Source organism: Brachyhypopomus gauderio, chromosome 2, assembly GCF_052324685.1.
Source record: "Brachyhypopomus gauderio isolate BG-103 chromosome 2, BGAUD_0.2, whole genome shotgun sequence".
Lineage (NCBI taxonomy): Eukaryota > Metazoa > Chordata > Actinopteri > Gymnotiformes > Hypopomidae > Brachyhypopomus > Brachyhypopomus gauderio.
The window spans coordinates 46,116,019-46,143,475 of NC_135212.1; the positions used below are offsets into that span (position 1 = coordinate 46,116,019).

The window sequence follows — 27,457 nt, forward strand, 5'->3', positions numbered from 1 at the left end:
ATATGATTGATTGATATGATATGAAAAATTATTTTTTTAAATGTTTAATTTGTTCCATAAGCCTCTTTTCAACCCTGGTTTAATGTGGAAAGTTTAAGTCTGGATAGTGCAAGAACAGGTTTAAAAAAAAAACTCCCAACACAATCCACTTAAACATTTTAATAATAACCTTCATGTATCACATAAGGATATGTCATTAAAAATCTAGAATTAAAAGCATCAATTATTGATTAGTCATTATAAAAACTACATGTATTGGGTACATGTGTTGACAATGTCTACAGCTAATGATACTGAGTTGTGACTTTTTTGTCCTTCATTAAGACTTTGTGCAAAGAAAAAAAAAATAGATTTTCAAGAGTTGTGAGTGTAATCTTCAGGTAGAGAGGGATAGAAGGAAGGGCAGGGCCAAGACAGAGAGAGCCAGACATGAAGACAGAAGACTGGAAGATCCCAGGTTGGTGCTGGAGGAGAACACGATGAATCCGGGTTGGCTGCTAGTGATGTGAGAGTTGATCCAGTCTTGGTATCGAGACACCCTGGTGTAGACACCAGGGAAGTTGGGCCGCGCGCAGCCGTATCCGAAGCTCACTACGCCACCCTGGATCCAGTAGGAGCCCTGTTTGACAACCAGCGGTCCTCCCGAGTCACCCTGCATGGACAGAAAGCCGTTAGCTCTTTTAGCCAAAAGGTCAGCTTTCTGGACCGCAGCACCCTGAAGATGATCCTACCTGACATGCATCCTTTCCTCCCTGAGTGAGCCCAGCACACATCATGTTGAGTGTGAGGCTGCTGTAGGAATTTGCACAGTCACCGTTGCTGACGATTGGCACCTGCACCTGCTGTAAGGTCTGGGGGTATGGCAGTGTTTCTGTGGAGAGCCACGGGCAATGATTACTGAGACGTTTTCATGTTGAAATACAACTTGTGCTAAGAATATTTGATAACATGGAAATTGTGCCCCATATTTTTTTAGCACTCCTTCCTAAATCGACACGACATAATGAAATAAGTCAACAAACATGCAGTCCACTGGGTGTGGTGCTCTCACCACCAGAAGCGGTGTCTCCCCAACCAGTGACCCAGACGTAGGTGTCTGAGGGGAAGGAACTGCCCTCTGCAGCCAGGCACACGGGCATGACGTAGTCATTGAAGGTCACCGACGGGGTGAGCTGTAGGAGTGCGATGTCATTGTCGTTGGTGCTGGAGTTATAGTCCGGGTGGATGTTGACTGAACTAACAGGAAAGGCCTGCATATTCGAGTTTATCCCCTGCAGACTTTGCATTCCCAGATAGGCTATGACAGTTGCGGGACTAAAAAGAAAGAAAAAGCACAAATGATGAGGTTAAGCTGAATATCACATCACTGATATTTCTTTACCAGGCTCTCCACCACCCAACATCATGTAATGCTGCACAGCACCAATCCCACATTATCCCACAGCAGTAAAGGTCTTTTGGGTTTTTGTTTGCCATTAATCCGGTTATTTCCTCCCCTACTTTGGGAAACAGTGCGCAGCTGTCAAAATCCAATCCTTATTGATCAGGCTTCCGCCGCAGAAATGGTGCCCGTTGATCTGGAGGCTCGCCTGCCAAGGCCAGGAACCAGGATCAGAATTATTCCCTCCCACGATCCTGGTGTTGAGGGGAGCCTGACCACACACTGACAAAAGAGGGAGGTCACACACTGAAGAATGACTGAAATAAACCGGAAATTACATGAAGTAGAACAATTACTACTCATCTGTAGTGAAATTTTGAGTCATTAGTAATAAGGTGCTTTTATTGAACTATAGCAATAACTGATATAATTAATAAATCAATGTGCATGTGTTTACATATGCAAGGGTATGAATCTGTTTATGTGCACCTAAGATAGCATCACATCTACCAATGTGTTGAAACAGACAGGATTTGGCCTGCTGCTAGATGTTGGGCACCTAGCAGTATGTAGAATATGGTCTCTTGTAGAATTAGGAATTAGTGAAATCCTTTAGTACTGACTTTTAACTAGGGAGAAGGGCACTAAAACCTAAAATATTCATGAGTCTCTAAAACCAAATTCTGGGATTATGGAAAATTGTTGCATCAAAAGCCTTTTGTGCATGAAATAATACTAACTGCTGTGAAACTATGACTAATCTACATTCATATATGAAACCAGTTTGATCAGGAAGAATTGCTAATGACAATATGATCATTATGATAGCAATTGTCTTTACAGACAATGTTCAGCGTTAAGCAGATGGTAAGATGAGACTTAAAATGATAAGATGGTAAGATTGAATTGGTATTAAATCTATTAAAGCACTGTGTTGGAACAGTCTGAAAACCACTGAACTCTGTAACTAAGACATCAACTCATACAATTCTTCTGACATTATTATCCCCAGGTACATTTACTTAATTGGGTATTTTCTGGATCATGTTCTCAAACTGAAGAAAAACATTTGATGGTTGGAATTCATCTCTGTTTGGGCTTCCCTACCAAGTCCTTCATGGCTGGGAGTGATGTTCATTTTGCTTAGCTATAATGTTCAGATTTCACCTGTCCTTCACAAAGCTGGTTTTTCTTGTTTGAAACATGCAACACCAAATATGCTTTACTGTTACAATATGTTTTACTGTTTATAACAGTAAAACAACAGAAAATTGTTTTACTGTTTATCACATCTGTTTCTTAGTTTGTGATCTTTCTATATGTGTCCGACTTGATGTTTAGGAGACATTGCTTTAAATATGCATTTTATAGCATACAGCTGAGTTGCTGAATCTGAGAATTTACTGCAAATTTATTCAAAATTATTCAAAACAATTCTAGCTAAAATTGAGATTTTAAAAGGGTTACTTTAATCCAGTTCATGGGCATATTGAAGTGAACTAGCACACAAATCTATGAATCTGCTTTGTGGTATGTAACCTCCCTCTTCCTTTGTGGTATATAACCTTCCCCTTCACTTTACATTACAGTTATTTTCACCTGATCAATGTCCTGAGATTTGGCAACTTACCATCTAACTGGGAGAGTGCACCTATGAAGGAAATAAAGAATAAATCAGTTAATTCAATACTTTCTAAAACAGTAACACTAAAAACAATAGCAGGCAACAGAAAATACAACTAAAGAGGAAGTAGTAACCTGCATCAACCATGCACATTCAAGTGCTGATTCCACCAATAAAGTACATTTATGAAGGCTCTCAGCATCATGCCAGCTGAACCCCAAGAATGACAATGTCTCAGTGAAGACATTTGGTGAAAATGTTAATGGGAAGCCAAATTTGAAAGTGAATTAGATTGCATATCATGGCTCATACAGTAACCTAGGTTTTGAGAAATCTCAGAGTCTAGGAACATAACCAATTCAATGACAAGAACTCAAGTTGGGTTTACTGACTGGGGAAAATGGTTTCCTGTCATAGCCGCCCTCCCATAGATGTTCTGATTAATGGGGCATAATGATACATGTTGGCAGATGAACGCATGGACACAACGCAGCAATAAAGTGACATTCAAAAACAATAAGTTCAAGTTATTTTATAATTATATTTTGAACAATTTCCAGAGAAACCTGGACAATTTAAAGATATTAGATCTCATATGAAAAGACAGCAAAAGAGAAATATTCGCATATACAGGTGACAGGGACAATATAAAACACAGGTGGCCAGGAGCCTCATTTCAGTACTGGATAGTAATGTGTCTACAGCACAAAAATCTGATTTTCACCATGTTATGCTGGGACATACATATGAATCAATTAGCCTAGGTGAAGTGGAAAATAAATAAAAGGCTGTGGAAATGTAATATTGTTATCTACTTAATTTAAACAGATACAGACAAATACAAGTTCTGGAAATAGCAACAATGAAGCTTCATGGCAAAGCAGAGGCACCTGTACATGAGATGCAAGTCTAGTATTTCTTAAGTAAATCAAATGGCAGTGTTTCTCAGTCTAGACCTTGGGGCCCATCAGAATGTCCATATTTTTCGCTTTATTCCAGTTCCCAACACACAAAATTTTTACTACTAAGAACAATGAACATCTGTACAAGTATGCTGAGAATTAGACTAGACGAAGAACCAGTTTGAAACACTGGTCCGTGTCCAATGTGTACATTGTATATTTATATATAATCCTATTATGATGCAAATTATTTTCTCATTAAGGGTTTGAAAGTATTGTGACGCATGATACATCTCAAAACTACCACAAGCCAATTTATGTAACTTTGTACATTTCTAAAATTGCTGGATGTAGCGCTTAACCAAAAGTTACAGCTTGGATTTCCCCAATGAATGCGAACCCATTCTTCTACGATTGTTACGCTGTGGCGTCATTGTTCGTTATCCAAAACCAACTGGCCAATCACAGCTGTGTGCTGCTACGACATCACGAGCAGATGTGCTTAGTCGAGTAAATTTCTGTCACTGTCACCTGCCAAAATTCGCGAATGTTGAACAGATTACTAAAAAAAGTAATGCCGCATTTGTCAGCATTTTTATTAATATATTTTTTGTCAAATTGCATTCGTTGTTTAATGGTCTTCATTCTGTTATTTTGAGAATATCTAACTATAGGTCTATTTTAGGAAGCCAACTACGCCGCGCCTCGCCGCACCTCTGACGCACTGAAGTTCGGTTCAAACCCATAAACGACCGAACAAAGGGAGGTTATTTATTTAGGAAAGTGTGGTTTGTGAAAATTGTCCGTTTTTAAGGGAACTTTGAGGAAAGTGGTGTCTGAACATCCCCTAAAAATGGTGTACAACTGCCTCTGGATTACAGCCAATAGACAATATCCAGCTAATTTACTTGTTAACTCACTTCGTGTGGATTTTGCGGTTTTCTGAGCAACTTGGTGACAGGGATTGGCTCAGTATTCCCAAACTCTGGGTTTCAGCCGCAATATTTAATTTGTATCTCGCGCAAAAAAAAAAAACGTTGTGCAGGCCAAATTATCTTAATTTAGTTACAGTGTGACGTTGAACAGCATTGTGGGAATAATATGGTCTACTGTCGGTTGAAAATTAGCATGAGCAAGATTCAAAATGCTTATAACAGATGTTAGACGAAAATAAAAAAGAAACTAAAGCACCTCCTGTCTGATTTTAGTTTGTTCCACGTGCTTTATTTCAAATAACACACAGGGACTTAATAATGAACCAAAAAAAATCCGCATTTTCAATCCCGACGACTGCTCTAGATGTATCCGTCAGATCAGGCGCGTTCTTGTGCTGTTCTATTGAACCTACCTTTGGCATTAAAGAGCAGAGTCCACGCCACACACACAACGCTCCATGAATTAATCTCCATGGTCTCGTCCTTTCACCGTTTCACGTTAATTCGCCTTCAAATACAGCTTACAATAGCAGATGGCTGAGGTTCATATCCGATATGTATAATTCTCTTTTTTTTTTTTTTTTACCTTTTTTTACTTCGGTCTTGTCACATGGAGTCTATCTCCTCCCCTACCTGTCTAGATCTCACGCCCTCAGGTGAGAATGGCCTTTTACAAGGATCTGGAACCAGTTGCCCCAGGCTCGCTTTATTCTAACAAATCATAGGGGAAGGTGAAACGTTTTTATGTTAACATGAAAAATGTTAGTGTTAGACTGAATTAATCTTAAAACAAGCAGTTATTTTGGTGTTTGCTTATTTTTATAGTATGTGTTCTTTAAAAAAGATTTGAAATAGGTGACGTCTTAATACCATTCTTACTTGAAACCATGTTTATGTAATCGCTTCCTTTCCGAGATTGTTGGTGTAATGTAGTTTTGTGTATCTCCCACACATATCTGTTTGTTGACATGAATGAATTGCTTAGTCAGAACTGCTAGTGTGTCCATAAAAGAGTGGAAAGCTAGCAAGGATGCTTGATGTCGTTGTAATGTTGACTGGCTCCTGTTGTTTTTGGCCACTATCGGCATCATCAGCATTTTAGGTATAAACATTTGTTTGTTTGTGTTTTTACCTAATCCATTAATTCATCTCCATTCCCATCTCCACTGCTTTCTGTGCTGATTCTGTCTTGAGTTTTGATTGCAAGTTTGGCAAGCATGTTTTTAATTATTCCTCAGAAGGCTACGGGTAGGGCAGCAGATGTTAATGGGGAATAATTATTTTGTATATTTATATTTATATATTTTTCCAGTTTAGACCCCCCGCCTTTTATTCAGATCTAAAGCAAAAGTGTATACTTGTAATGACTTTTGTATTCAAAGTGTCATTTTTAGGAAACACTGGAAACTAGGTATTTGTCTTTTGGCTATATTGCATATTTACATTGCCTGCTATAAACAGGAGAGACCGGTCACTTGTTTACTATGGAGGAGGGAGACTCTGCATTTTAGACTTCATGGGATTTAAAGACAACATCTTCTGAAACTGTAGTAACTGTCACAGGATTAGTTCTTTTATAACCCTGGAGGTTTTCCATTATTCTACCTGTCTATTTGTGTATATTTAACCAAAGCCTTTATCCTTAAGGGAAAACACGACTTTTTATGCACTTTGATTTGGATTGGAAATTTATTTCCTTAAAAAGTAAGCTTCAAAAATGATTACATTCATTAAATACTTCAAACTTACAATTCCAGAAGTGTTTGAACCTTTGTTCTATTTGCATTTATACAACTTTACTTGAATATTCAAAAAAGCTTTGTTTAATGCTTTAGCCATGAGCTGACTTCCTTTTGCACTGCTGTTCATAAGACTGCTTCCTTATTTTAAGACACCGATTTGTAAATCACGATTTCTAAATTAACAGAAAACAAATATGCAATAAAGAAAACAAAAGTCATTTCACTTTTTACCCATCTGTGCAGTTAGAACACACACACACTAGTGATTACTAGGGGGTTGTGGTGCACACATGCCCAGAGCGGTGGGCAGCCCTAGCCCGGCACCCGGGGAGCAGTTGGGGTTAGGTGCCTTGCTCAAAGGGTACCTCAGTCATGGCCTCAGGCCTGGGAATTGAACCCACGACCCTCCGGTCACAAGAACAGTTCCCTACAACCAGGCCATGACTGCCATTGTCATCCTGATACACGGCATCGCCTTTAGGATCCAATGTTTGAACATGGTCCTCCATAATGGTGGGGCATCCTTGGCAGTGACGGGCCCATCTAGCACAAGTATTGGGCCAAGGGATATGCCATGATATGGCAGCCCAAACCTCCCACACTAAAATGACAGGTGTTTCAGTTTCATTGTCCAACCCCTGTAAGTACAACCTAAACTGATTAATACATGTATGTGTTTAGTCTGTTACTGATACAGAGATTTTCATATTTGCTTATTTCATGTGTATTAATACATATAGGCCTAAAAGACACGACACAGTCATGACTTGAGCCCTTTGCGTTTACTTAGTTTCATTGTTGCAGATGTAAAAAGAACACCAGGATACTTGATACAGAAAACAGCTAGACATCTGTTGCAAAGTACAAATTTAAACAAAATGCAAATAAATGTTTAAAGTATCCACGTCACCAATCATTGGTGTTTCTTTCAGTGCACACGAGCAGATTGTGAGCAATTTGGGGACCAGAAAAGCATGATTTAGCTCAAGCGGTATTTTCCAAAGTCGCACCATCAGTATTTTCTTACGCTCAAATACATAACAAGGCACCACTAAAATTATTCATAATACAACTACAGGGTTGCGCTCTGTTAGCAGTTTGTGCTGGCAGTTGTTAATGTCTGATGGTGCAGTCAGTGAGAACAAGCTTGATGAATATTTCCCAAAGACAAAGTTTGCTATAGAGCACAAAATGTTGGACAACCTAATTCAATCTATCCTACAACCAGAGGTGGGCATTCCAGGTTCAGAAAGTAAAAATCCTCACCAGGATTTTGCTCAGGCTTCCTGGATTGTGTTGATTGCTCTCATTTTACCTGGATTCAACTAATTAGAAAATCTAGCAAGCTTGACTAAAATCCTGGTGAGGACTTTTACTTTCTGAACCTGGAATGCCCACCTCTGCCTTCAACAAACGTGTTTACACTCACGGAGCAGTACCCTCTAGTGGCACATTCATCATCTACCAACCTCTTTCTACGTCCTCAACGTCTTTATTCAGTTTATACACTTTATACATCGCACTGCAGTGAATCACATGAACGAAGAATGTGCAGTTAAGTACACTGAAGTACACAGTGAAGGTTTCCATAGAAACAAGTCTAGATGTGAGAGAAACGGGCTATGCTAAAACTGGCATAAAAGCATACATTATTACCCAATCCACCTCATGCATTAGTGCAGGAGTTGTTCATTGCATTTATTGCGAGAGATGTCATCAGCCTTACAGTAGAAAAATCAAGAGAGGGCTTACTGATGGCTTTGAGGAACACGTTTTGTAGAACACCTTTAGACCATCATCTTCATCGAGTACCTTAGTCATTTTGATTGCACAGTTGATGAAGGACCTCTATCCAAAATGTCCTATGCCTTCCCTGCCACTCTGAATGTATGTGTATGTGTATATATAGAGAGACAGATAGACAGATAGATATTTTGCTGCCATAGCAACAACAGGCTATGTAAACAGATATGTTTTTAGTACAATGTCCATTAGTATTAAAATGCTTTGCCTCTGGAAATAACAAATCCTTAATCCTGATGGTTCAAAGGTGTTCAACAAACTGATCAGCAAGTCTTCTATTGGTTTCTCCAAAATACAGCTCATTACACCTCTTGAAAGTAATCCTGTAAACACAGTTATGCATGAGGATAAATGGGTGATGGCAATTGATCTTTTTGTACCAGTTATTTTAGTGTCAAGACAAAGAAATCTCTCACAATGCGCAGGGGGTTTTATCATTAAAAAACACCCAGAGACTGTTGAGAATGTACACTGAGCAGAAGGAAGGGTGCTGAGGACCAGTGGACACCAGAATCATTATCTAGGATAAATCATGAAAGATGGAGTGTGTCAGGATGACTCAAGATGACTCAGAATGTTAAAGTGCCTTATTGAGTACCTCAGACAGCAGAAAGCTGAGGCAGATGAGAACGAGGAGGAGCAAGAACCATTGTGGACGCATAAACCCTCTGGGTGATACGAATACGAATACTTTAATGTCATTGCACAATGTACGTGTACACTTGTTCAACGAAAATAGGATCCAGCCTCCATCATGGTACAAATATGCTATATACACTAATATAATAAAATGGATTTAAGAAAAAAAAATAGAATAGTCGGAACCAAAAAAAAAAAAAAGCAAAACAGAAGAAGCAGAATTGTTATTGCACATGTAAATTAAGTTGCACATTTCCCAGTAAAGTGAACATCTTTAATTGGGTTGAATTTATATATTGCACAGAGCCCGAATAAATGTTTTAAGAGTTTAACAGAGCAATAGCCCTGTTGTAAAAACTGTCCCTTAGTCTATTCGTCTTTACTTTAAGTTGCTTGAACCGTCTGCCTGATGGCAGCAGTTTGAATAAGTGGTGCCCTGGGTGTGTACTGTTTTTAATTATTTTATGGGCCTTCCTGCGATTACGGGTGTTGTAGAGCTCCTTCAGTGTTACCTTCAGTAAGAGGGTAACCAATGGTTTTCTGGGTGGTGTAGATGACCCTCTGTATGGCCTTCTTGTGTTTAATGTTACAGCTGGCGAACCACACAGAGATACAGTATGTTAACACACTCTCCACGGAGCAGCGATAGAAAGCCATCAGCAGTTCTCTCCTCAGGTTAAGCCTCCCGAGGATCCTCAGAAAGTGGAGGCGCTGTTGGGCCTTTTTCACTACCGCTGAGGTGTTTGTGCTCCAGGTCTGCGTCCAAATGCACCCCCAGAAACTTAGCGCTGGCTACCCATTCCACACACTCCCCATTGATCCAGATCGGTCTCAGGTCGGATTTTATCTTCCTGTAGTCCACAATCAGGTCTTTGAGGTGTTAACGACCAAGTTGTTGTCTGCGCTCCACTCCACAAGCCTTTGGACATCCTCTCTATATGCAGATTCATCGCCATTTGAGATAAGCCCGACTAGAGTGGTGTCATTCGCGAACTTGATTGTGACATTGCTCTGGTGTTTACTGACACAGTCGTATGTGTACAGAGTGTAGAGTAGTGGACTAAGTACACACCCCTGTGGTGTCCCAGTGTTAAGTGTGAGGGCTGAGGAAAGATGTGATCCAACTCTGACCTTCTGTGTCCGGTCTGAGAGAAAAATCCAACCAATGGCTGGAAAAGGCTGGACTGAAAGACAACATGCAGACACTAATCATGGCCAGACAGGAACAAGCTCTAAATATGAGATCAACAGAAAACAGGATCTGCCACACCAGACAGGACCCCCAATGCAGGATGTGCGAAGATACCGCTGTGATAAATAGCAATGTGGCTATTTAGATTACTAATTTTTTCTGCTTTACAACTACTACTGAATCTACTGTCATTTAGCCTATTACGAAAATACGTGAGCTTCCCCACAACCCCTGCCCTCACCAAAATGGCGACTTTGATCACACAGCGAGCCCTCATAGGAAACAGAGCGTGACCTCCTTCCTCTCTTCCGTTTGGCTCCCGCCCCTCGTAGCCATCTTGCGTTTCCTGAACAAAAAGGAGGGGGGGTGAGGCAGAAAAGACAATCAGATTAAGAAACCAATCCATCCGAAAATAACAATAAAGTAGACACGAATTCAAGCGTGACCGTTACAGCATGATAGGACCGGGAGACGGAGAAGAGGAATACGAGTCGGGGCCTTTTTATTGAGACTGGAGACGGTCGGCTAGCTCTCCAAGCTAACGAACAGACAGTGAAGTATACGGACAGCTAGCGCAGCTAACTAGCCTGTTTGGACTGTGTTTGTGGACGCAGGGAGTCAGCCGTCCGGCCAGGCGCTCAGTTGTCGTAAATTTAGTATTTGTTACTCGTCAGAAACAAAAATTTAATTAAACAAACAGCAGGTCGGACGAGTAACATGGCTAATGTTTAAAACTGAGTGTTTACGGTAGCTACACGACCATCCGGAAACCGCTAGCCCTGGATATTGTGAGGAGATCCGGACAAGGATTCGTTCGTTGCGGGGAGGGACCAGTGTGAGCCGCGGTAAGCAGCTAGCATGTTCCCCGCCCTAACCCTCACCCCACGGCGGTTTAAACGGTGCAGGGGCGGCCGCTGTGTGCGGTCCAGACACCCTGGTTAGTGGGCCGGTGTCTCCAGTGTAGGACTGCGGGGGCTAGCCTAACTCTGGGCTGGGCAGCTGACTGTCCTGCGAGGCTGGTGCTGGTCATCTGTCTCAGCAGAAGTAACGCCAGCAAGCTTCTCTTATCCAGCAGTCTGAGAGTTTCTTTAAATAAAAGTACGCCAACCTGTTTAGTTACAACACAGCTAGCTGGCTAATAACAGCTGTTACGCCCTGGCCACGTGGTTCGAGTTAATGGCCACAGTCTCACTAGTTGGCCCTTGAAATGTGTTGCCCATCAGTGTTTATGGTCTCCACAACAGATTGGCTTGGGGAGGAGGTGAAACTGCTGGATCATGTCATTACTGGGACTGCCATGTCGGTTCTGAATAGCTGCGGTACTGTCCATGTGATCCAGCCACATAATTGTTCAATGAGCTGCAGCCAGACAACACGTACCCAGGTTTTTGCCTGATCTGGTGTCATAAGCACCACCTGAGGCCATCCTGTTTTGTGACGGAGTATAATGCACAAGGATTCAGATATTGTAAAATGTTCGTACGAATAACCGATAAGTGTAGTCAGTGACTATTTTTGAAGTTCTTATCTGCATCTCTGTCCCTCCTGCTTATTGATGATCAAAACAGGTCAGTGGGCACAGAGCCCCAGTTGGGGTTCGCCCACGGTAGGTCCGAACACGCTCTGAACGTTGACAGTATTTGGTTCTTTGACCTTTCAGAAGCCAGTGGCTCTTTTTAATCAAGAAATGTAAGTGTTAAAACTGAGTTCATTACAAAATTCCTGCTACATTGCCAGAGGAGCGTAGGAACTTGCCCTTAGAGTGCTTTGGATACAGGAGTAGTCCTGAGATGATGTCCAAATAACCTTTTTTGCATTAGTGAACATACAGAGGCTTGTGAAGTGCAGACAGTCACTAGCATGGCCTTGAGAGCTTTTAACAATCAGGTTTGTTAGGTCTTGTTAGGTCTTGAGCTATGGAAGGTTGAGCAGGTTTGGTAGGAGGGTGTCAAAAAGATGAGATGGAAAATAACAAGCCAGTTCTTTGGAAATGCAATAAATAAATAATAAAAAATGGGTGACAGTGAAAGTAGATAGCAAAATGAAAAGGTAGAGTGTTGGATTGAAGACAAAACACCGGATACATGTGCATGCATTTCATTTTTAATTATTTATTTTTACTATGTCCAAATGTATAGCTATTTGTTTATTTTAGAAATAAATATACATCTAAATAATGACACATTTATATTTATTTGTAAGATATAATGCCCGACTTAAACCTATGAAAACCATGGTCATAGCATTTTAAAACTACGGTAATTTGCATTTCCGTATACTCAAAGCAATGGCTGTTGTAAATGCAACTTCATATGGTCTAATGTGGTAATACAGCTACTGCACCAGAATAACACAGAATAGCTCTTTTGTGACATGCACTCCAACCCTATAGAGACGCATCTGTTTACAGTTGCAGGTATGTAGCTAATGTTCACGCTGTGATGGTTGGCTGTGGGTGTGAAGAGCTTACCCTTCCTCCTCGTGGTTCTCTCAGGTGGTGGCCATGCCTGCAGGTGTGCGTGCAGGGAATGTGAAGGACCCTGAGCTAGCAGATCTCTTCTACAAAGACGACCCCGAGAAACTCTTCACGGACCTCCGAGAAATTGGCCATGGAAGCTTCGGCGCTGTCTACTTTGTAAGGACTGTTGGAGTGTCTCGTGGCGCGAGTAGTGTTTGTTGGCATGTGTAGTGGAAGTGTGTGGAATGAGTGTAGAGAGTGTGTTTCAGCTGTGTGTGTGTCCATAGTGTGGGATTCAGTTCTCTTCTACCTCTCCTAGGCACGAGATGTTCGCTCCAATGAGGTGGTGGCCATCAAAAAGATGTCTTACAGTGGCAAACAGTCCAACGAGGTATGTGGCCACGTTAGGCTTTTCCTTCCTGTACATTGTAAGTAAACCACAGCCTGCTATAAAATCACAAACGCACACGTGTTGGGTTTGGAAGATCACCGGAGCGTATCTGACCACACTATTGATGGTGTGAAGAGGTGTGAGCTTGACTCGAAGGCCCTTGGCTGGCCAGCTCCACCCACTCCGCAGTGTCCCCGCCCCCCTGCTGTCTTCTCACGCTCCCCCGCTTCCTGTACCTGTGTGCAGAAATGGCAGGACATCATTAAAGAGGTCAAGTTCCTTCAGAAGCTTCGGCACCCCAACACCATCGAGTACAAAGGCTGCTACCTGAGGGAGCACACTGCATGGGTGAGTGTGTGCAGCGTCTCCTGAGTGCCAAGTTCAGTGGAGTCTGAGGGTCTGAATGTTTCTCTCCCACTCTCTCGTCTCCCACGTAGTTGGTGATGGAGTATTGTTTGGGCTCAGCCTCTGATCTTTTAGAGGGTGAGTAGACACGTTTTACTTCTGTTTCCAATTTTCGTCCTTTCTTTCATCTTTCTGCATCAACTAATACCACTCTGTCATCCCCCCCCTCCTTCTCTTTTTCTGTCTTATTCTCTTTCTTCAGTGACCCCCACCTCATTTCTGTTTTTTTTTTCTTTCACTTTCTTTGTCCCTTCTTCAAACACCTAGCTGTTCCACCGTGTTGTCACATTTACTTTCTCCATATGTTTAGATCTAAAACAAGAACTCCAACTGGTTCCATGCTTTTCCTCAACACCTTTTGATGACATGCGCATCACTGAGAGATGTTCCAGAACAGCAGCTGTCTGTTTTTACTGGATGTATGCTGATTATAGCCTCCACCCGTGTTTCATCTCCGCAGTTCATAAGAAGCCCCTACAGGAAGTGGAAATCGCTGCTATTACCCATGGTGCACTGCAGGGTCTGGCCTACCTTCACTCCCACAATATGATCCACAGGTGAGCGTTTGGTTGCTGTTGGTCGCTCAGGGCATGTTTTTGGGTTACTGCTCGTCTCTTGTCTCTTGCATCACAAGGATCTATTGGGCTTGACTGAGTTTAGTCACGGGGTGTCTAAGTATATGTCTTTATTAAAGAGAACATAAGTTTTTAATAAAAATATGTGGACATTTAAATTGATCATTTAAATTCATTAAAATTGATCAGTTGATCATTTCTCAGATGCTGCGTCATATGAAATTATGATTTTAATCTGTGTTCCTCTTCCAGGGACGTAAAGGCAGGTAATATTTTGCTGACTGAGCCAGGTCAGGTGAAGCTTGGAGATTTTGGCTCCGCCTCCATCGTTGCCCCTGCCAACTCTTTTGTGGGCACTCCCTACTGGTAAAGCACATTCCACCAAACCTTACATAAAAAGATGGGGTTATCGAGTTGACAGTTGATCATAGATGAAAATCACAAGGCTTATGTTGGAAACCTGGAATTATATCAACCAAGTGTTAGTCCTGCCCTTGTTGTAGCAGACGGGTTTGGGTAGTGTGAGACGGAGAACATCAGTTCAAAATCCTTCAGAAGAATTCTGGGAAGCTGTGAACCAGATCTCCATGTCACCTGGAGTTTCCACATATGACAGCAAGCAGATTATAGCAGAGCTCTTCCACAATGTGCAAAATCATCCTAAATACTTCAGCGATTCAATACGCACAGTGCAGCTTAACGACAGTTTAGTAAGTCAAGAAGATCTGATATAAATGATTGAAAACAAAAACCCCAAAGAACCAGGAAGTTGTTTTTCCACACCCTGTACAAAGTAGAAGTGTGATTAATAACTGCTTTTCCCCTCGTTCTGTTTGGTATCTGAGCTAAATCAACAACAAACAATAAATGTTGTCTTGTTGCCACTTGGCCTCAGGGTCGTCCCCTGCCTACATGTCTGCACTCCTTTGGAGTTCACTTGACTGAGCGTGCATGCGGTTTGTCATATAATGACGGTGCCTTTAAAATAATGGTGTAGCCCTTGTTAAACTTTGTGCTTGTTAACCCTATAGCCCTCATAAAATACACCCTGCTTCCTTTTGCTATCACATGTTGTTCTGTGACACAGTAGCGTTTTATTTTTTTTTTTACTTTGTGTGACCTTTGCCTTTTGACCTCCAATTGTAGGATGGCCCCAGAAGTCATCTTGGCGATGGATGAGGGCCAGTACGATGGGAAGGTGGATGTCTGGTCTCTAGGCATCACCTGCATAGAGCTGGGTGAGTGCTGGCTGCCATGACAACAGACAGTTCAACTCTGACCTTCAACCCCTGATTCACAAACTGTAATTGTAGGCCAGTATGGTTCAGTGTGGGACTCTGTGTGTGTGTGTGTGTGTGTGTGTGTGTGTGTGTGTGTGTGTGTGTGTGTGTGTGTGTGTGTGAGGACTGCAGACAGCTTCAGTTCATGAGATGTAGTCACAGCAAGCCGACGTCCTCTTTCCTTGTATTTCTCTACGCCTACACCTCTTGTTCTCACTTACAAGACAGTCTGGTTTGCTTTTGTGCATTTTAATCACTTCTCCCTCCCTCTCTCTGTGCTTGTAGCGGAGCGGAAGCCTCCCCTGTTTAATATGAATGCTATGAGTGCCTTATATCACATTGCGCAGAATGAGAGCCCTGTCCTGGCATCCAGTCACTGGTGAGAACCTCTCCACACCTCTTCTCCTCTCCACACACCTCCCCTCCTCTCCACACACCTCCCCTCCTCTCCACACACCTCCCCTCCTCTCCACACACCTCCCCTCCTCTCCACACACCTCTTCTCCTCTCCACACACCTCTTCTCCTCTCCACACACCTCTTCTCCTCTCCACACACCTCTTCTCCTCTCCACACACCTCTTCTCCTCTCCACACACCTCTTCTCCTCTCCACACACCTCCTCTCCACACACCTCTTCTCCTCTCCACACCTCCCCTCTTCTCCTCTCCACACCTCTCCTCTCCTCCCATGACTCTGTGCTAATGTGCTCTCAACCTGCCCAGCCATTCCAGTGCTTTCTGTACATTTCAAGTATTCAAGTATCTTCAAGGACTATCGAAGTTCCGAGAATAGCTGTCGCCGATCCCTCGAACGACCCAGCCCATGCTGGCTGTTAAATGTGTCGGCTTGCTCATTGTTCAGAGTCACTACTGCTCGGTCCACTCTAAAACTGCCCCTGTAACCTGTAGACGAACACCGATGCAGCAACAGTGATTTATGGATGTACGTCCAGAAGCTCCGTTTCCTCTCTCGGACGTGTCGGGTTCTCACCTCGTCTCTTTGCCTTTTTTAGGTCTGATTATTTCCGCAACTTTGTGGACTCCTGTCTACAGAAGATTCCACAGGACAGGCCCACCTCTGACGTGCTGCTCAATGTATGGAACACACATACACACACACACACACACTACTGTAATCCTGGGCAGTGATAGCTCAGTGGTTAATGTACTCGGCAAGTAATCAGAAAATTGCCAGTTCAAGCCTCTCTCCACGTCACAGGACTCCTGAGCACCTTCATGTACTCAAAGTTGCATTCAGTCATAATTGTCAGTTGCTGTACATGGAAGTGTCCGCTGAAGTGCAGTAAATTAATACCCGCATAGAAACTCGAGCGCTAGTGGAGCTGCAGATTCCAGTAACCCACCCACTTCCATCGGTAGCTCCTAAACGGAGCTTTTGGTCACACCGTTTATTCCATCCATCTGCGTTTCCTCTCTTTGGCACGCCTGATCCGGCTGCTCGGGTAGATCTCAAGCCCTACGTCAGCTACGTCAGCTGTGTGCTGGAGCGGCTCTACACTGGGCAGGCAGTGGGGTCACTAGTGTGACAATACACAGCATGCTAGTAAATTAGCTGCCCAGTGCGGTATATACACACAACGCTGATGTAAGGGCGATGTGGTGAACACACACGTCCAGCTCTGCCATCTTGACGCCTCCCTGATCCGGCTACGACCCGCTCTTGTTCCTGTCTGTGGAAGTGTGGAAGGAGCGTGTGCTCACCAGCCTTCCTCCGCCCCGCGTGTCCACAGCACCGGTTCCTGTGTCGAGAGCGCCCCCCGTCTGTGGTGATGGATCTGATCGCTCGCACTAAAGACGCCGTCAGGGAGCTGGACAACCTGCAGTACAGGAAGATGAAGAAGATCCTGTTTCAGGAGACGCACAACGGGCCCACGCAGGATGGTGCTGAGGAAGAGGAGGTACGCTCACACCTTTATTAACATCTCTCTCTCTCTCTCTCTCTACCTCCCTCTCTACCTCTCTCTCTCTCTACCTCTCTCTCTCTACCTCCCTCTCTACCTCTCTACCTCTCTCTCTCTCTCTCTACCTCTCTCTACCTCTCTCTCTCTACCGCTCTACCTCTCTCTCTCTACCTCTCTCTCTCTCTCTACCTCTCTACCTCTCTCTCTCTCTCTCTCTCTCTCTCTCTCTCTCTACCTCTCTCTCTCTCTCTCTCACGTGTGTGTGTGTGTGTGTGTGTGTGTGTGTGTGTGTGTGTGTGTGTGTGTGTGTGTGTGTGTGTGTGTGTGTGTGTGTGTGTGTGTGTGTGTGTGTGTGTGTGTGTGTGTGTGTGTGTGTGTGTGTGTGTGCGTGCGTGCGTGCGTGCGTGCGTGCGTGCGTGCAGGACGTGGAGCAGTACCTGCTGCAGACGGGCACGGTGAACAGCATGGAGAGCTCCCAGTCGGTCCCCTCCATGTCCATCAGCGCCAGCTCACAGAGCTCGTCCGTCAACAGCCTGGCCGACGCCTCCGACGACAGCGGAGAGATGGCCATGATGGGGGAGGGGGAGCACACCGTCACCTCCAACAGCTCCATCATACACCGCCCCTCCGTGAGTGTGTGTGTGTGTGTGTGAGAGCCATTTTTGGGCGAGTGGAGCGTTTGAGGATTAAAGGACAGCCACAAGCACTTTTCCTATAAGTAATGAAAGCTTTCGTGTGTGTGTGTGTGTGTCAGGGTCCTGATAATATCTACGACGACCCGTACCAGCCGGAGATGGAGCAGCAGCAGCAGGTGTCGGCCGCGGCTCGGCGCAGGGCTCACTACCGTAACAGAGATCACTTCGCCACCATCCGCACCGCCTCTGTGGTGAGGAACCTCCCTGTCCTCACACTGACCCAGTTGGGTTAGAGCACCAGCCAGCCCAACACACACACACACACACACACCGCACACATACGCACACACACACACACCTCACACTGACCCAGCTGGGTTAGAGCACCAGCCAGCCCAACACACACACACATACACACACACCTCACACTGACCCTGCTGGGTTAGAGCACCAGCCAGCCCAACACACACACACACACACACACACCTCACACTGACCCAGCTGGGTTAGAGCACCAGCCACCACACATGCACGCACACTCACGCACGCACACACACACTTGCATACACATACGCACGCACGCACATACACCATACGCGCACACACGCACACACCGCACGCGCGCGCACACACCGCACGCGCGCGCTCACACCGCACGCGCGCACACACATACGCACTCACGCGCACACACATACGCACTCACGCGCACACACATACGCACACACGCACACACACACATACGCACTCACACACACACACACGTACACATACACACACACGTACACATACACACACACACATACGCACTCACACACACACACATACGCACTCACACGTACACACACACACGTACACATACACACACACGCATCCCTCTGGCCTGACGTGTGTGCGTGTGCGTGCACCCGCGTGTGCAGGTGACCCGTCAGATCCAGGAGCACGAGCAGGGCTCGGCGCTGCGTGAGCAGATGTCCGGCTACAAGCGCATGAGACGGCAGCACCAGAAACAGCTGCTGGCCCTGGAGAACAAGCTGAAGACGGAGATGGACGAGCACCAGCTGCGTCTGGACAAGGAGCTGGAGAACCAGAGGAACAACTTTGGCAGCGAGGCCGACAAGCTGGGCAAGAAGCACCAGGCCATCCTGGAGAAGGAGGTTAGGGGCGGGTGCATGGCTGGGGTCAGGGGGCGGGGTCAGAGCCTCAGGGGCGGGGTCAGGGCCGTGTAGATGCAGATGATGAGGAGGCAGGTTGGTCAGAGCAGACGGGACACTTTAGGACTGTTAGGAAACCACACTAATAAAGTTGAGCTTCTACTGGAGTGAAACCTGGAGTGGTGTTGAGCATTGCTGAAGTGTAATATTCCACCGTGTTGGTGGAGTGTCACGTGTGTGTGTGAGTGTGCAGTGTGTGTTGATGTGTAAATGTCGTCCCGCCTGCCAGACTAAAGCAGCACTGACTGAGGAGAAGAAGTTTCAGCAGCATATCCTGGGTCAGCAGAAGAAAGAGCTCACCACCCTGCTGGACTCCCAGAAACGCCAGTACAGACAGCGCAAGGAGCAGCTCAAAGAGGTACCGAACACCCCCGAACACCCCCAAACACCCCCAAACACCCCCAAACACCCCCGAACACCCCCAAACACCCCCGAACACCCCCACCGCAGAAGACCCTGCCGTCGATAGGAACAGGCTGTGTCCCCCTCAGCACTGCTTACCTAAAGCCTCATTACCTCATTAACTACCAATTGAGCCCACTTGTTAACTGGCTTTAGCCTCTGAGCCAGTGCTAATGCTAACTAGATGTACCTTAAATCATAAACCTTTTTATTTCAGGTTTTATTTAACTTGATCATTTTTATATTTTGGACCAATGTGCTTTTTCCTGTTTATTTTATAAAACGTTGTGTAGTATCCTGTAATCTATGAAAATATTGTGTCTGAATATTGCGGGTATATCAGCGTAGAGCTTTTGGCACTGACTGGTCTTTATTAGCGTGTAACAAAACGCAGACATCATGATCACGTATATGATGCACTATGCAAAACGGGAGCAGTGCTCCCTCCCTGCGTTGAGCCTCCTTCAGCGTGTGTGCGTGTGTGTGCGTGTGTGTGCGCGCGTGTGCGTGCAGGAGCTGAGCGAGAACCAGTCCACGCCCAAGCGGGAGAAGCAGGAGTGGTTGGTTCGTCAGAAGGAGTGTCTGCAGCAGATCCAGGCGGAGGAGGAGGCGGGGCTTCTGCGACGCCAGAGGCAGTACTACGAGCTGCAGTGCCGCCAGTACAAGAGGAAGATGCTGCTGGCCCGACACAACCTGGAGCAGGACCTGCTCAGAGAGGTCTCACACACACACACACACACACACACACACACACAACCTGGAGCAGGACCTGCTCAGAGAGGTCACACACACACACACACACAACCTGGAGCAGGACCTGCTCAGAGAGGTCACACACACACACACACACACACACATGGCCTGGCGGTTAGAGAACTGGTCTTGTGTCCGGAGGGTCGTGGGTTTGATTCCCAGACAGGCCATGACTGAGGTGCCCTTGAGCAAGGCACCTAACCCCAACTGCTCCCCGGGCGCCGGGTTAGGCCTGCCCACCGCTCTGGGCATGTGTGATCCACAGCCCCCTAGTAATCACTAGTGTGTGTGTGTGTGTGTGTGTGTGTTCTGACTGCACAGATGGGTTAAAAGCGGAGGACAAATTTCGATTGGGGTGTAAAAATCACAATTGACAAAAAAATATGGCACAATTTATGGCACATGGCACAACACACAACCTGGAGCAGGACCTGCTCAGAGAGGTCACACACACACTCACACACACACACACACACACACACACACACACACACACACACACAACCTGGAGCAGGACCTGCTCAGAGAGGTCACACACACACACAACCTGGAGCAGGACCTGCTCAGAGAGGTCACACACACACACACACACACACACACACACACACACACACACACACACACACACACACACACACACACAACCTGGAGCAGGACCTGCTCAGAGAGGTCACACACACACACACACACACACACACACACAACCTGGAGCAGGACTTGCTCAGAGAGGTCTCACACACACACACACACACACACACACAACGTGGAGCAGGACCTGCTCAGAGAGGTCTCACACACACACACACACACACAACGTGGAGCAGGACCTGCTCAGAGAGGTCTCACACACACACACACACACAACCTGGAGCAGGACCTGCTCAGAGAGGTCTCTCACACACACACACACACACAGACACAACTTGGAGCAGGACCTGCTCAGAGAGGTCTCACACACACACACGCACACACACACACACACACACACACACACACACACACAACCTGGAGCAGGACCTGCTCAGAGAGGTCAGGCCCCGCCCCCTAGAAGCTGATTGGACGACGAGTGTCTGTCTTATTTTAAAACTGAAATATTGTGGAAAAGGGGGTGTGGCTCAGGTAGCGGCTGTGTTAATTTGTCCCCCCCCCCCCCCTCTCCGCAGGAGCTGAACAAGCGTCAGACGCAGAAGGACCTGGAGTGTGCCATGCTGCTCCGTCACCACGAGTCCACGCAGGAGCTGGAGTTCAGGCAGCTGGGCCTGGTTCAGCGCACGCGGGCCGACCTGATCCGCACGCAGCACCAGAGCGAGCTCGCCAACCAGATGGACTACAGCAAGCGCCGAGAACAGGAGCTGCGACAGAAACACAGCGTGGAGGCCCGGCAGCAGCCCAAGAGCCTGAAGGTGGAGGGTGGGGGTGGGGTTGGGCGTATGGGTGGAGTTTGGGCGTGTGGGTGGGCATGTGTGCATGTTCCATGGTGCTCTCAAAACACATTAGTTTCATTACATATATTGGGGGGGGGGGGGGGGGGGGGGGGGGGGTTAGTCTGATGAGGTTTTATTTGAATGCCGTGTCATTATTGACACGTTTGCCCTTGATCCTCATTGGTCCGTGTTCCTGGTGCCCCCGTGTCTGCAGACGAAGGAGCTCCAGATCAAACGCCAGTTCCAGGACACGTGTAAGATCCAGACCCGGCAGTACAAGGCCCTGCGGAACCACCTGCTGGAGACCACGCCCAAGGCGGACCACAAGGCCGTGCTGAAGCGTCTGAAGGACGAGCAGACGCGCAAGCTGGCCATCCTGGCCGAGCAGTACGACCACTCCATCAACGACATGCTGTCGACACAGGCTGTGAGTAAGGCAAGGAGATACCGCCGCCCTACGCACACACACACACAGACACACACACACGGGTCTGTCCCAAAACCCAGTAAGCTGCCTAAGTAGGCACTGATTACGTAGGCAGCATTCTACCTGACGTCCGTCCTCACAGAGCAGGTTATTGAGAGGCTGTAGTTGGAGGGCAGTCTCCTCACGGCTCTCGGTGTTCATTTACCTCAGGTTCTAGCATTGCCTTGACGGGTCAGCATGATGGGGGCTTCTCTTCCCGTTTTTATTGAGATTTTAATTTTGCATTAGATTAGCTACTTGTTGTCTAAGAACTGGAGACAACCTACATGTATGGAGTGGGAACACTACCATGGAAAACGTTGTCTATTAAGAAAACTGACTAGGTTTTGGGACAAACCCATACGCATTCTCACACACACACACACACACACACACTCATGACATACGTTCTCTCACACACGTAAGGCGAAAAAAAACGTTTGTCGTTTCAGTCGTGTCATCTCGGCAAGTAGGCCTATACACATTTTTTGTTATTGTTTGCTTTTAAACCCTGTTGAACCTTTCCTTGTATTTTTTGCTGTTGTGTGGCAATTTTTTTATATTTTCAGGCAGGCACATTTTATTTAAAATTTTTTGACATTTTGCACAGTGCCTGTCTGACAGTTCGATATGCGCAATGCGCACTGACGGTTAATGTTCTCTAACGTTTCATAAAGTAAATAAATAAGTAAATAAATAAAAGCTGAATAAAGCCAACCTACTGTGTTTATTCATTTATCTGAGTGTTTTAGGTTTTAACTTTGAAGAGAAAAAAAGTCCTGAATGACAACGGGATCCCGTTTAAGGTGCTCTAAATAAAAAAATAAACCCGATTTGACTATTAGTCGACTAAAGGGAAAAGCTGACGAATCAGATTCGACTATGAAAATCCTTAGTTGAATACACCCCTATTACGTACACTGAAGAACTGTGTAATACAGTGTCATTACGTTTTATCACAACTACAGTGTTCTGTAGTAGTAATTACCTCCCAGCAGATAATTGCTGTAATTCCCACGTGTCTCGAACCCTTGGGGGCGGCCGCTTGGGGGCGGGCCCGTTCCTGACGTGTCCCGCGTTCCTGACGTGTCCCGCGTTCCTGACGTGTCCCGCGTTCCCTCCTGCAGCTGCGCCTGGATGAGACGCAGGAGGCCGAGTACCAGGTTCTGCGCATGCAGCTGCAAGAGGAGCTGGAGCTGCTCAACGCCTACCAGAGCAAGATCAAGATGCACACGGACTCCCAGCACGACAGGGAGGTGAAGGACCTGGAGCAGAGGGTGTCCATCCGCAGGGCGCTGCTGGAACAGAGGGTGAGACGCTCGCTGGGGGGTTCCGGCCCGGCCCGGCCCGTTACAGACCAGCGCCGACGGGCTGCTGAAATGCGGGTTTTGCTGCTGCCTAAATGTTTGTTTGTTTGTTTGTTTGGTTTTTTATTCTCTTTTGCTGCAGATCGAGGAGGAGATGTTGTCTCTGCAGAACGAGCGTTCTGAGCGGATCCGGACCCTGCTGGAGCGGCAGGCGCGAGAGATCGAGGCCTTCGACTCGGAGAGCATGCGTCTGGGCTTCAGCAACATGGCGCTGACGGGCATCCCCGCCGAGGCCTACAGCCAGGGCTACCCCAACCCGCCGTCCTCAGGCCCGGGCGGCTGGCCCTCCCGTCCCGTGCCCCGCTCGGGCAGCCACTGGAGCCACGGGGTCCAGAACTCTGCGGCTCCCCCCGCCTGGCGGAGCCAGACCAGCACGGCCGGGTTCAGTCGGGCCGAGTGCGTCTCCATCCGGGACGGCGAGAGGGATTTGGACGGCCTGATCCAGAGGGGCCTGCCGGGCTCGCTGTCGTCGGCCTCCTCTTCGTCCTCCTCGTCTTCCTCGTCGCACCACCGCCTCCACTACGTACCGCAGCAGTATCACCACCAGAGCACCCCACTGCTGTACCGCGAGAGCCGCGAGAGGGAGAGGGAGTGGGGGGGGGGAGGAGGAGGAGGAGGAGGAGGAGGCAGCAGCCTGGGGGGGGGCCACCACCACCACCACCACTCCTCCTCCGCCTCAGCCTACGCCCACGTGCACCACGTCTCCGCCCACGCCTCCTCGCAGTCTCTCGCTCTCCTCCCTCCGCCTCCGCCACCTCCCCCCATCTCTCTCTCTTCCTCCTCGCCTCCATCCTCCTCCTCCTCTTCCTCCTCTCAGGGCGGGTACGGCGGGAGGGGCGAGGGCCTGGTGGTGCGAGGGCCCAGTCTGATGGCTCTCAGGAGCAGCCCGGGGCCCCTGAGGAGGACGGCCTCGGGGGGAGGCCCAGCGGGGGACGCCGGCCTGAGCCGGAGCACCTCAGTCACCTCCCACATCTCCAATGGCTCCCACCTCTCCTACTCCTAAATGTTGTGCAGGCAACATTTGTTTCATGGAAACCAGGGGAGAAGTTGGGGTTCTGGGGTTGGGTCTAAAGTGTTTAGAGGGTTCGTCGGTTCTTTTGTTAGTATTTAGTGGAATGACTCCCCCTTTTTAACAGTAAGTCAGGTGGAATTCGCCATAGCTGAGACATTGGCTCTTTCTCTGATCAGTATTTGGACTGCACGCAGCAGTTGTCACTTTTCCTTGTAAAGTCTCAGGGTTACTGGAGGGGGAGGGGTGCCTAGAAGGAGACAGAGAGCAGAGATGTCTTATGTGAGAAGATGAGGAGGATGTACTTGAGAATTCCAGGTGGGATGAGGGCGTGTCAGTACTGTAGGATAGGATGGTTATCCACCCTGTTCTGTTAGAGACTTTTTTTTGCAGTCCTAGGGAGCAAAACCTTTTGAGCATAAAATTTCAACAGGCTACCTCAGGCTTTTGCTCTTTCTCGAAAGGGCAGCGCTTGAATTGCTTGCGTCTGGAAACCTGCACACCCTCATAACCAACACTACACTCCTGGCAAACTGTCCAGGAATAGTATGTTAACCAGTAACATCTACCAAACGGACTCCCCCCACCAAACACCACCACTTCCACTTGAGCAAAAAAAATATACAGCTAGGTCATAATTATATTATCAGCAATTAAGTTCCAGTCAGTAGTTACCACACATCACACCAGATTTACCTACAGCCACTGACATTGACACATCTAAAGCACGACATCATCATTAGATCGTCATTAGATCAAACACACTACAGAACCCCTTCTGGTGATGTCATAGAGCTTTTCAGGTAGTTCCTGATTGGAGCTTTAAGGACCCAGAAATGATAATTGAATTGCTAATATTAGCTTTATCACTAAAGGAGATCAGTATAGAAAGGCAATCACAAAGTGCATCGTGGTTAATATCAAGTTATAAAAAAAAAACTGTCTTAAAGATGTTACACTAAATATAAAAGAGGGTGCTTAAAACGATTGCTAGGTGGTTATGTATATAATACTAAAACCATACTAAACGAAAAAGTCAGAATGCACATTTGTATTAGGGACAAGGAGATTTTATTGTACTTTTTTGTGAACATTTTTTGTATTGCATTCTGCACACTGCCACCCAGAGACTCCACCTAAAGTGACCCCCCCCCCCCCCACCGCCCTTATATGGGCATGCTGCCAACAGGCCTCTGGCAGAGCAATAATAGTCTTTCAGTGGTTCTACTAAACTAACTAATAGTTCATAGAAACAGTATCTGCTTCGTACTTGGCATGTTGGGACAGGCCGTTCAAAAGGCAGCGCAGTGGTGGTATCTCCTTGTCCCTGGTTACAAAGGCATATGTATATATGATGTACATGTCCGTAAGTGAGCTGATTACAGCTCAGTGCATCAGACCCTAATGTACAGAGGCCATTTGTATACGTACACACTGCACATTTATATATGAGTGAGTATATATGTGGGTTATAACTGTCAGGCGTTTGACAGCAAGGTTTAGGATGTTCACTGATAAACACTTTTGATCAATATTGTACTTATATAATGTGTGTGTGTACATAAAAGCACTAACTCAAACTCTTGTATAGGATAATGGTAGTTTTGCTATGGGAACTATAGCAATTGAAAGTAAGAGCTTGAATATCATTATCAACTACTGCAGGTTTAATATTTATGTTTTAACTAATTCTAAACTAATTCTGTCATTTTCTTTTTTATTGTTACATTCTTTTTTTATTTCTTCCTTTTTTAAGATTATTATTATTTTGCCAACATTGACCACTAGGTGGAGAATGCAAGCGATGTTACTGTGATGGAGAACTTGGACAGGTCTTATTTTTTATGGGGTGGGGGGAGACTACCTATCCCAGCATTCCTTATTAAGTCTCAGGGTAGGAGTCTATTGAGCAGTGCATTGTTGGGATCGTAGTATTTTAGAGCCAGTATTAAACTTGTACAGAACATTTTAAGAGAATTTTAGCTGTATAGAAAGGTTCTAGATAATTGTAAATTGCTAAAGACCTCTCTGATCCAGCATGTTTTGTCATGACGTTTTCTGCCTAAAGTTTTTTTTCTTTGTAGTTTACACTAATAACAACAATGCCTGTGTAACTGACCTGATAAGAATACAGATCTTGTCCTGTATGACATGCAGGTATTTCCACATTGAACGGTCTCACTACCTTCATACTGCCAACTCTTCACAAGCACCAGCGGTCCAACGAATGTTCTCCCTCTCATCCTCTCTCACCAGAGAGACCTGCAGTACCTCACGTGTTTCTGTTTTTCATTTTTTTTTTTGTTACATTACCTACATTTTACAGTTTTCACTCTCGCACTCCCCAATATCCTTTCCCTTACTAGCTGTGTGTTCAGCATTTCAGTGTGATTTTTATTTTATTTTTTGTTTTTATTTTTTAGTACCTGTTTTGTACAAATGTGTTTACCTTTGCAGAGGGAGCACGAGTGCACTCTAAACCTCTGCCTCTTCCTGTGTTTACAGCAAAACATCCTGCATTTGTTTTTGGGGTGTGTTCTGGGTGGGCTGTTTCCAAGCTGGGGCCTGAGAAGTGGGATTGGTAGAGAAGTGTATGACGTCACCGTGGCCATTCTGCGGAGTTAGACGAACGTGGGTCGCTGAAGCCAAGGCGGGGTGCCCGTCTATACCTGCATACGTGCTGACGTGGGATGCATGTGTATGTACAAGAGAGGGAGGAAGAAAGGGTCGTTCAGAGAAGTGCTTAACAAAAACGCCAAACTATGTTCAGGTTTATCAGAAGCTGAACTCAAGAAATGGAATATAGAAATTGTACAGAAACTATTAACAAGTAATTAAAAAGTACAAAAAAATCAATGTTTGAGTGGTTTTGCATGTCTGTTTTGTGTACTGTTACTTTGTGTTTGTTCTGATGCAACACCCAAAGGGCATATCGGCTGGC

General features: G+C 46.0%; 2 protein-coding genes across 4 annotated transcripts; one reads left to right on the top strand and one right to left on the bottom strand.

Moving 5' to 3' along the window:
• Window positions 1–143: 143 nt before the first annotated feature.
• On the bottom strand, window positions 144–5,455 carry LOC143508465 (serine protease 33-like). Its single transcript, XM_076996990.1, has 6 exons — window positions 5,256–5,455; window positions 3,012–3,032; window positions 1,501–1,663; window positions 1,052–1,314; window positions 732–871; window positions 144–652 (listed from the first exon to the last, which is right to left on the bottom strand). The coding sequence occupies exons 1-6, from the start codon at window positions 5,314–5,316 to the stop codon at window positions 377–379; spliced, it is 924 nt and encodes a 307-aa protein (XP_076853105.1). The 5' UTR covers window positions 5,317–5,455; the 3' UTR covers window positions 144–376.
• Window positions 5,456–10,558: 5,103 nt separating this feature from the next.
• taok2a (TAO kinase 2a) lies at window positions 10,559–27,372 on the top strand. 3 transcript variants are annotated; one of them, XM_076996992.1, is made up of 21 exons: window positions 10,559–11,063; window positions 11,879–11,907; window positions 12,713–12,853; window positions 12,996–13,067; window positions 13,314–13,415; window positions 13,505–13,550; window positions 13,933–14,029; window positions 14,300–14,413; window positions 15,194–15,285; window positions 15,613–15,706; window positions 16,341–16,422; window positions 17,079–17,246; window positions 17,672–17,878; window positions 18,004–18,135; window positions 18,802–19,038; window positions 19,325–19,453; window positions 20,011–20,214; window positions 21,414–21,653; window positions 21,889–22,110; window positions 23,268–23,450; window positions 23,590–27,372. In XM_076996992.1, exons 3-21 carry the CDS (start codon window positions 12,722–12,724, stop codon window positions 24,508–24,510), a joined length of 3,474 nt encoding a protein of 1,157 aa, XP_076853107.1. In that variant the 5' UTR covers window positions 10,559–11,063; window positions 11,879–11,907; window positions 12,713–12,721; the 3' UTR covers window positions 24,511–27,372. The 3 variants fall into 3 exon arrangements, with proteins under 3 accessions (XP_076853107.1, XP_076853106.1, XP_076853108.1); XM_076996991.1 differs by lacking the exon at window positions 11,879–11,907; XM_076996993.1 differs by lacking the exon at window positions 11,879–11,907 and having other exon boundaries at window positions 10,560–11,063; window positions 21,889–22,101.
• Window positions 27,373–27,457: the final 85 nt, after the last annotated feature.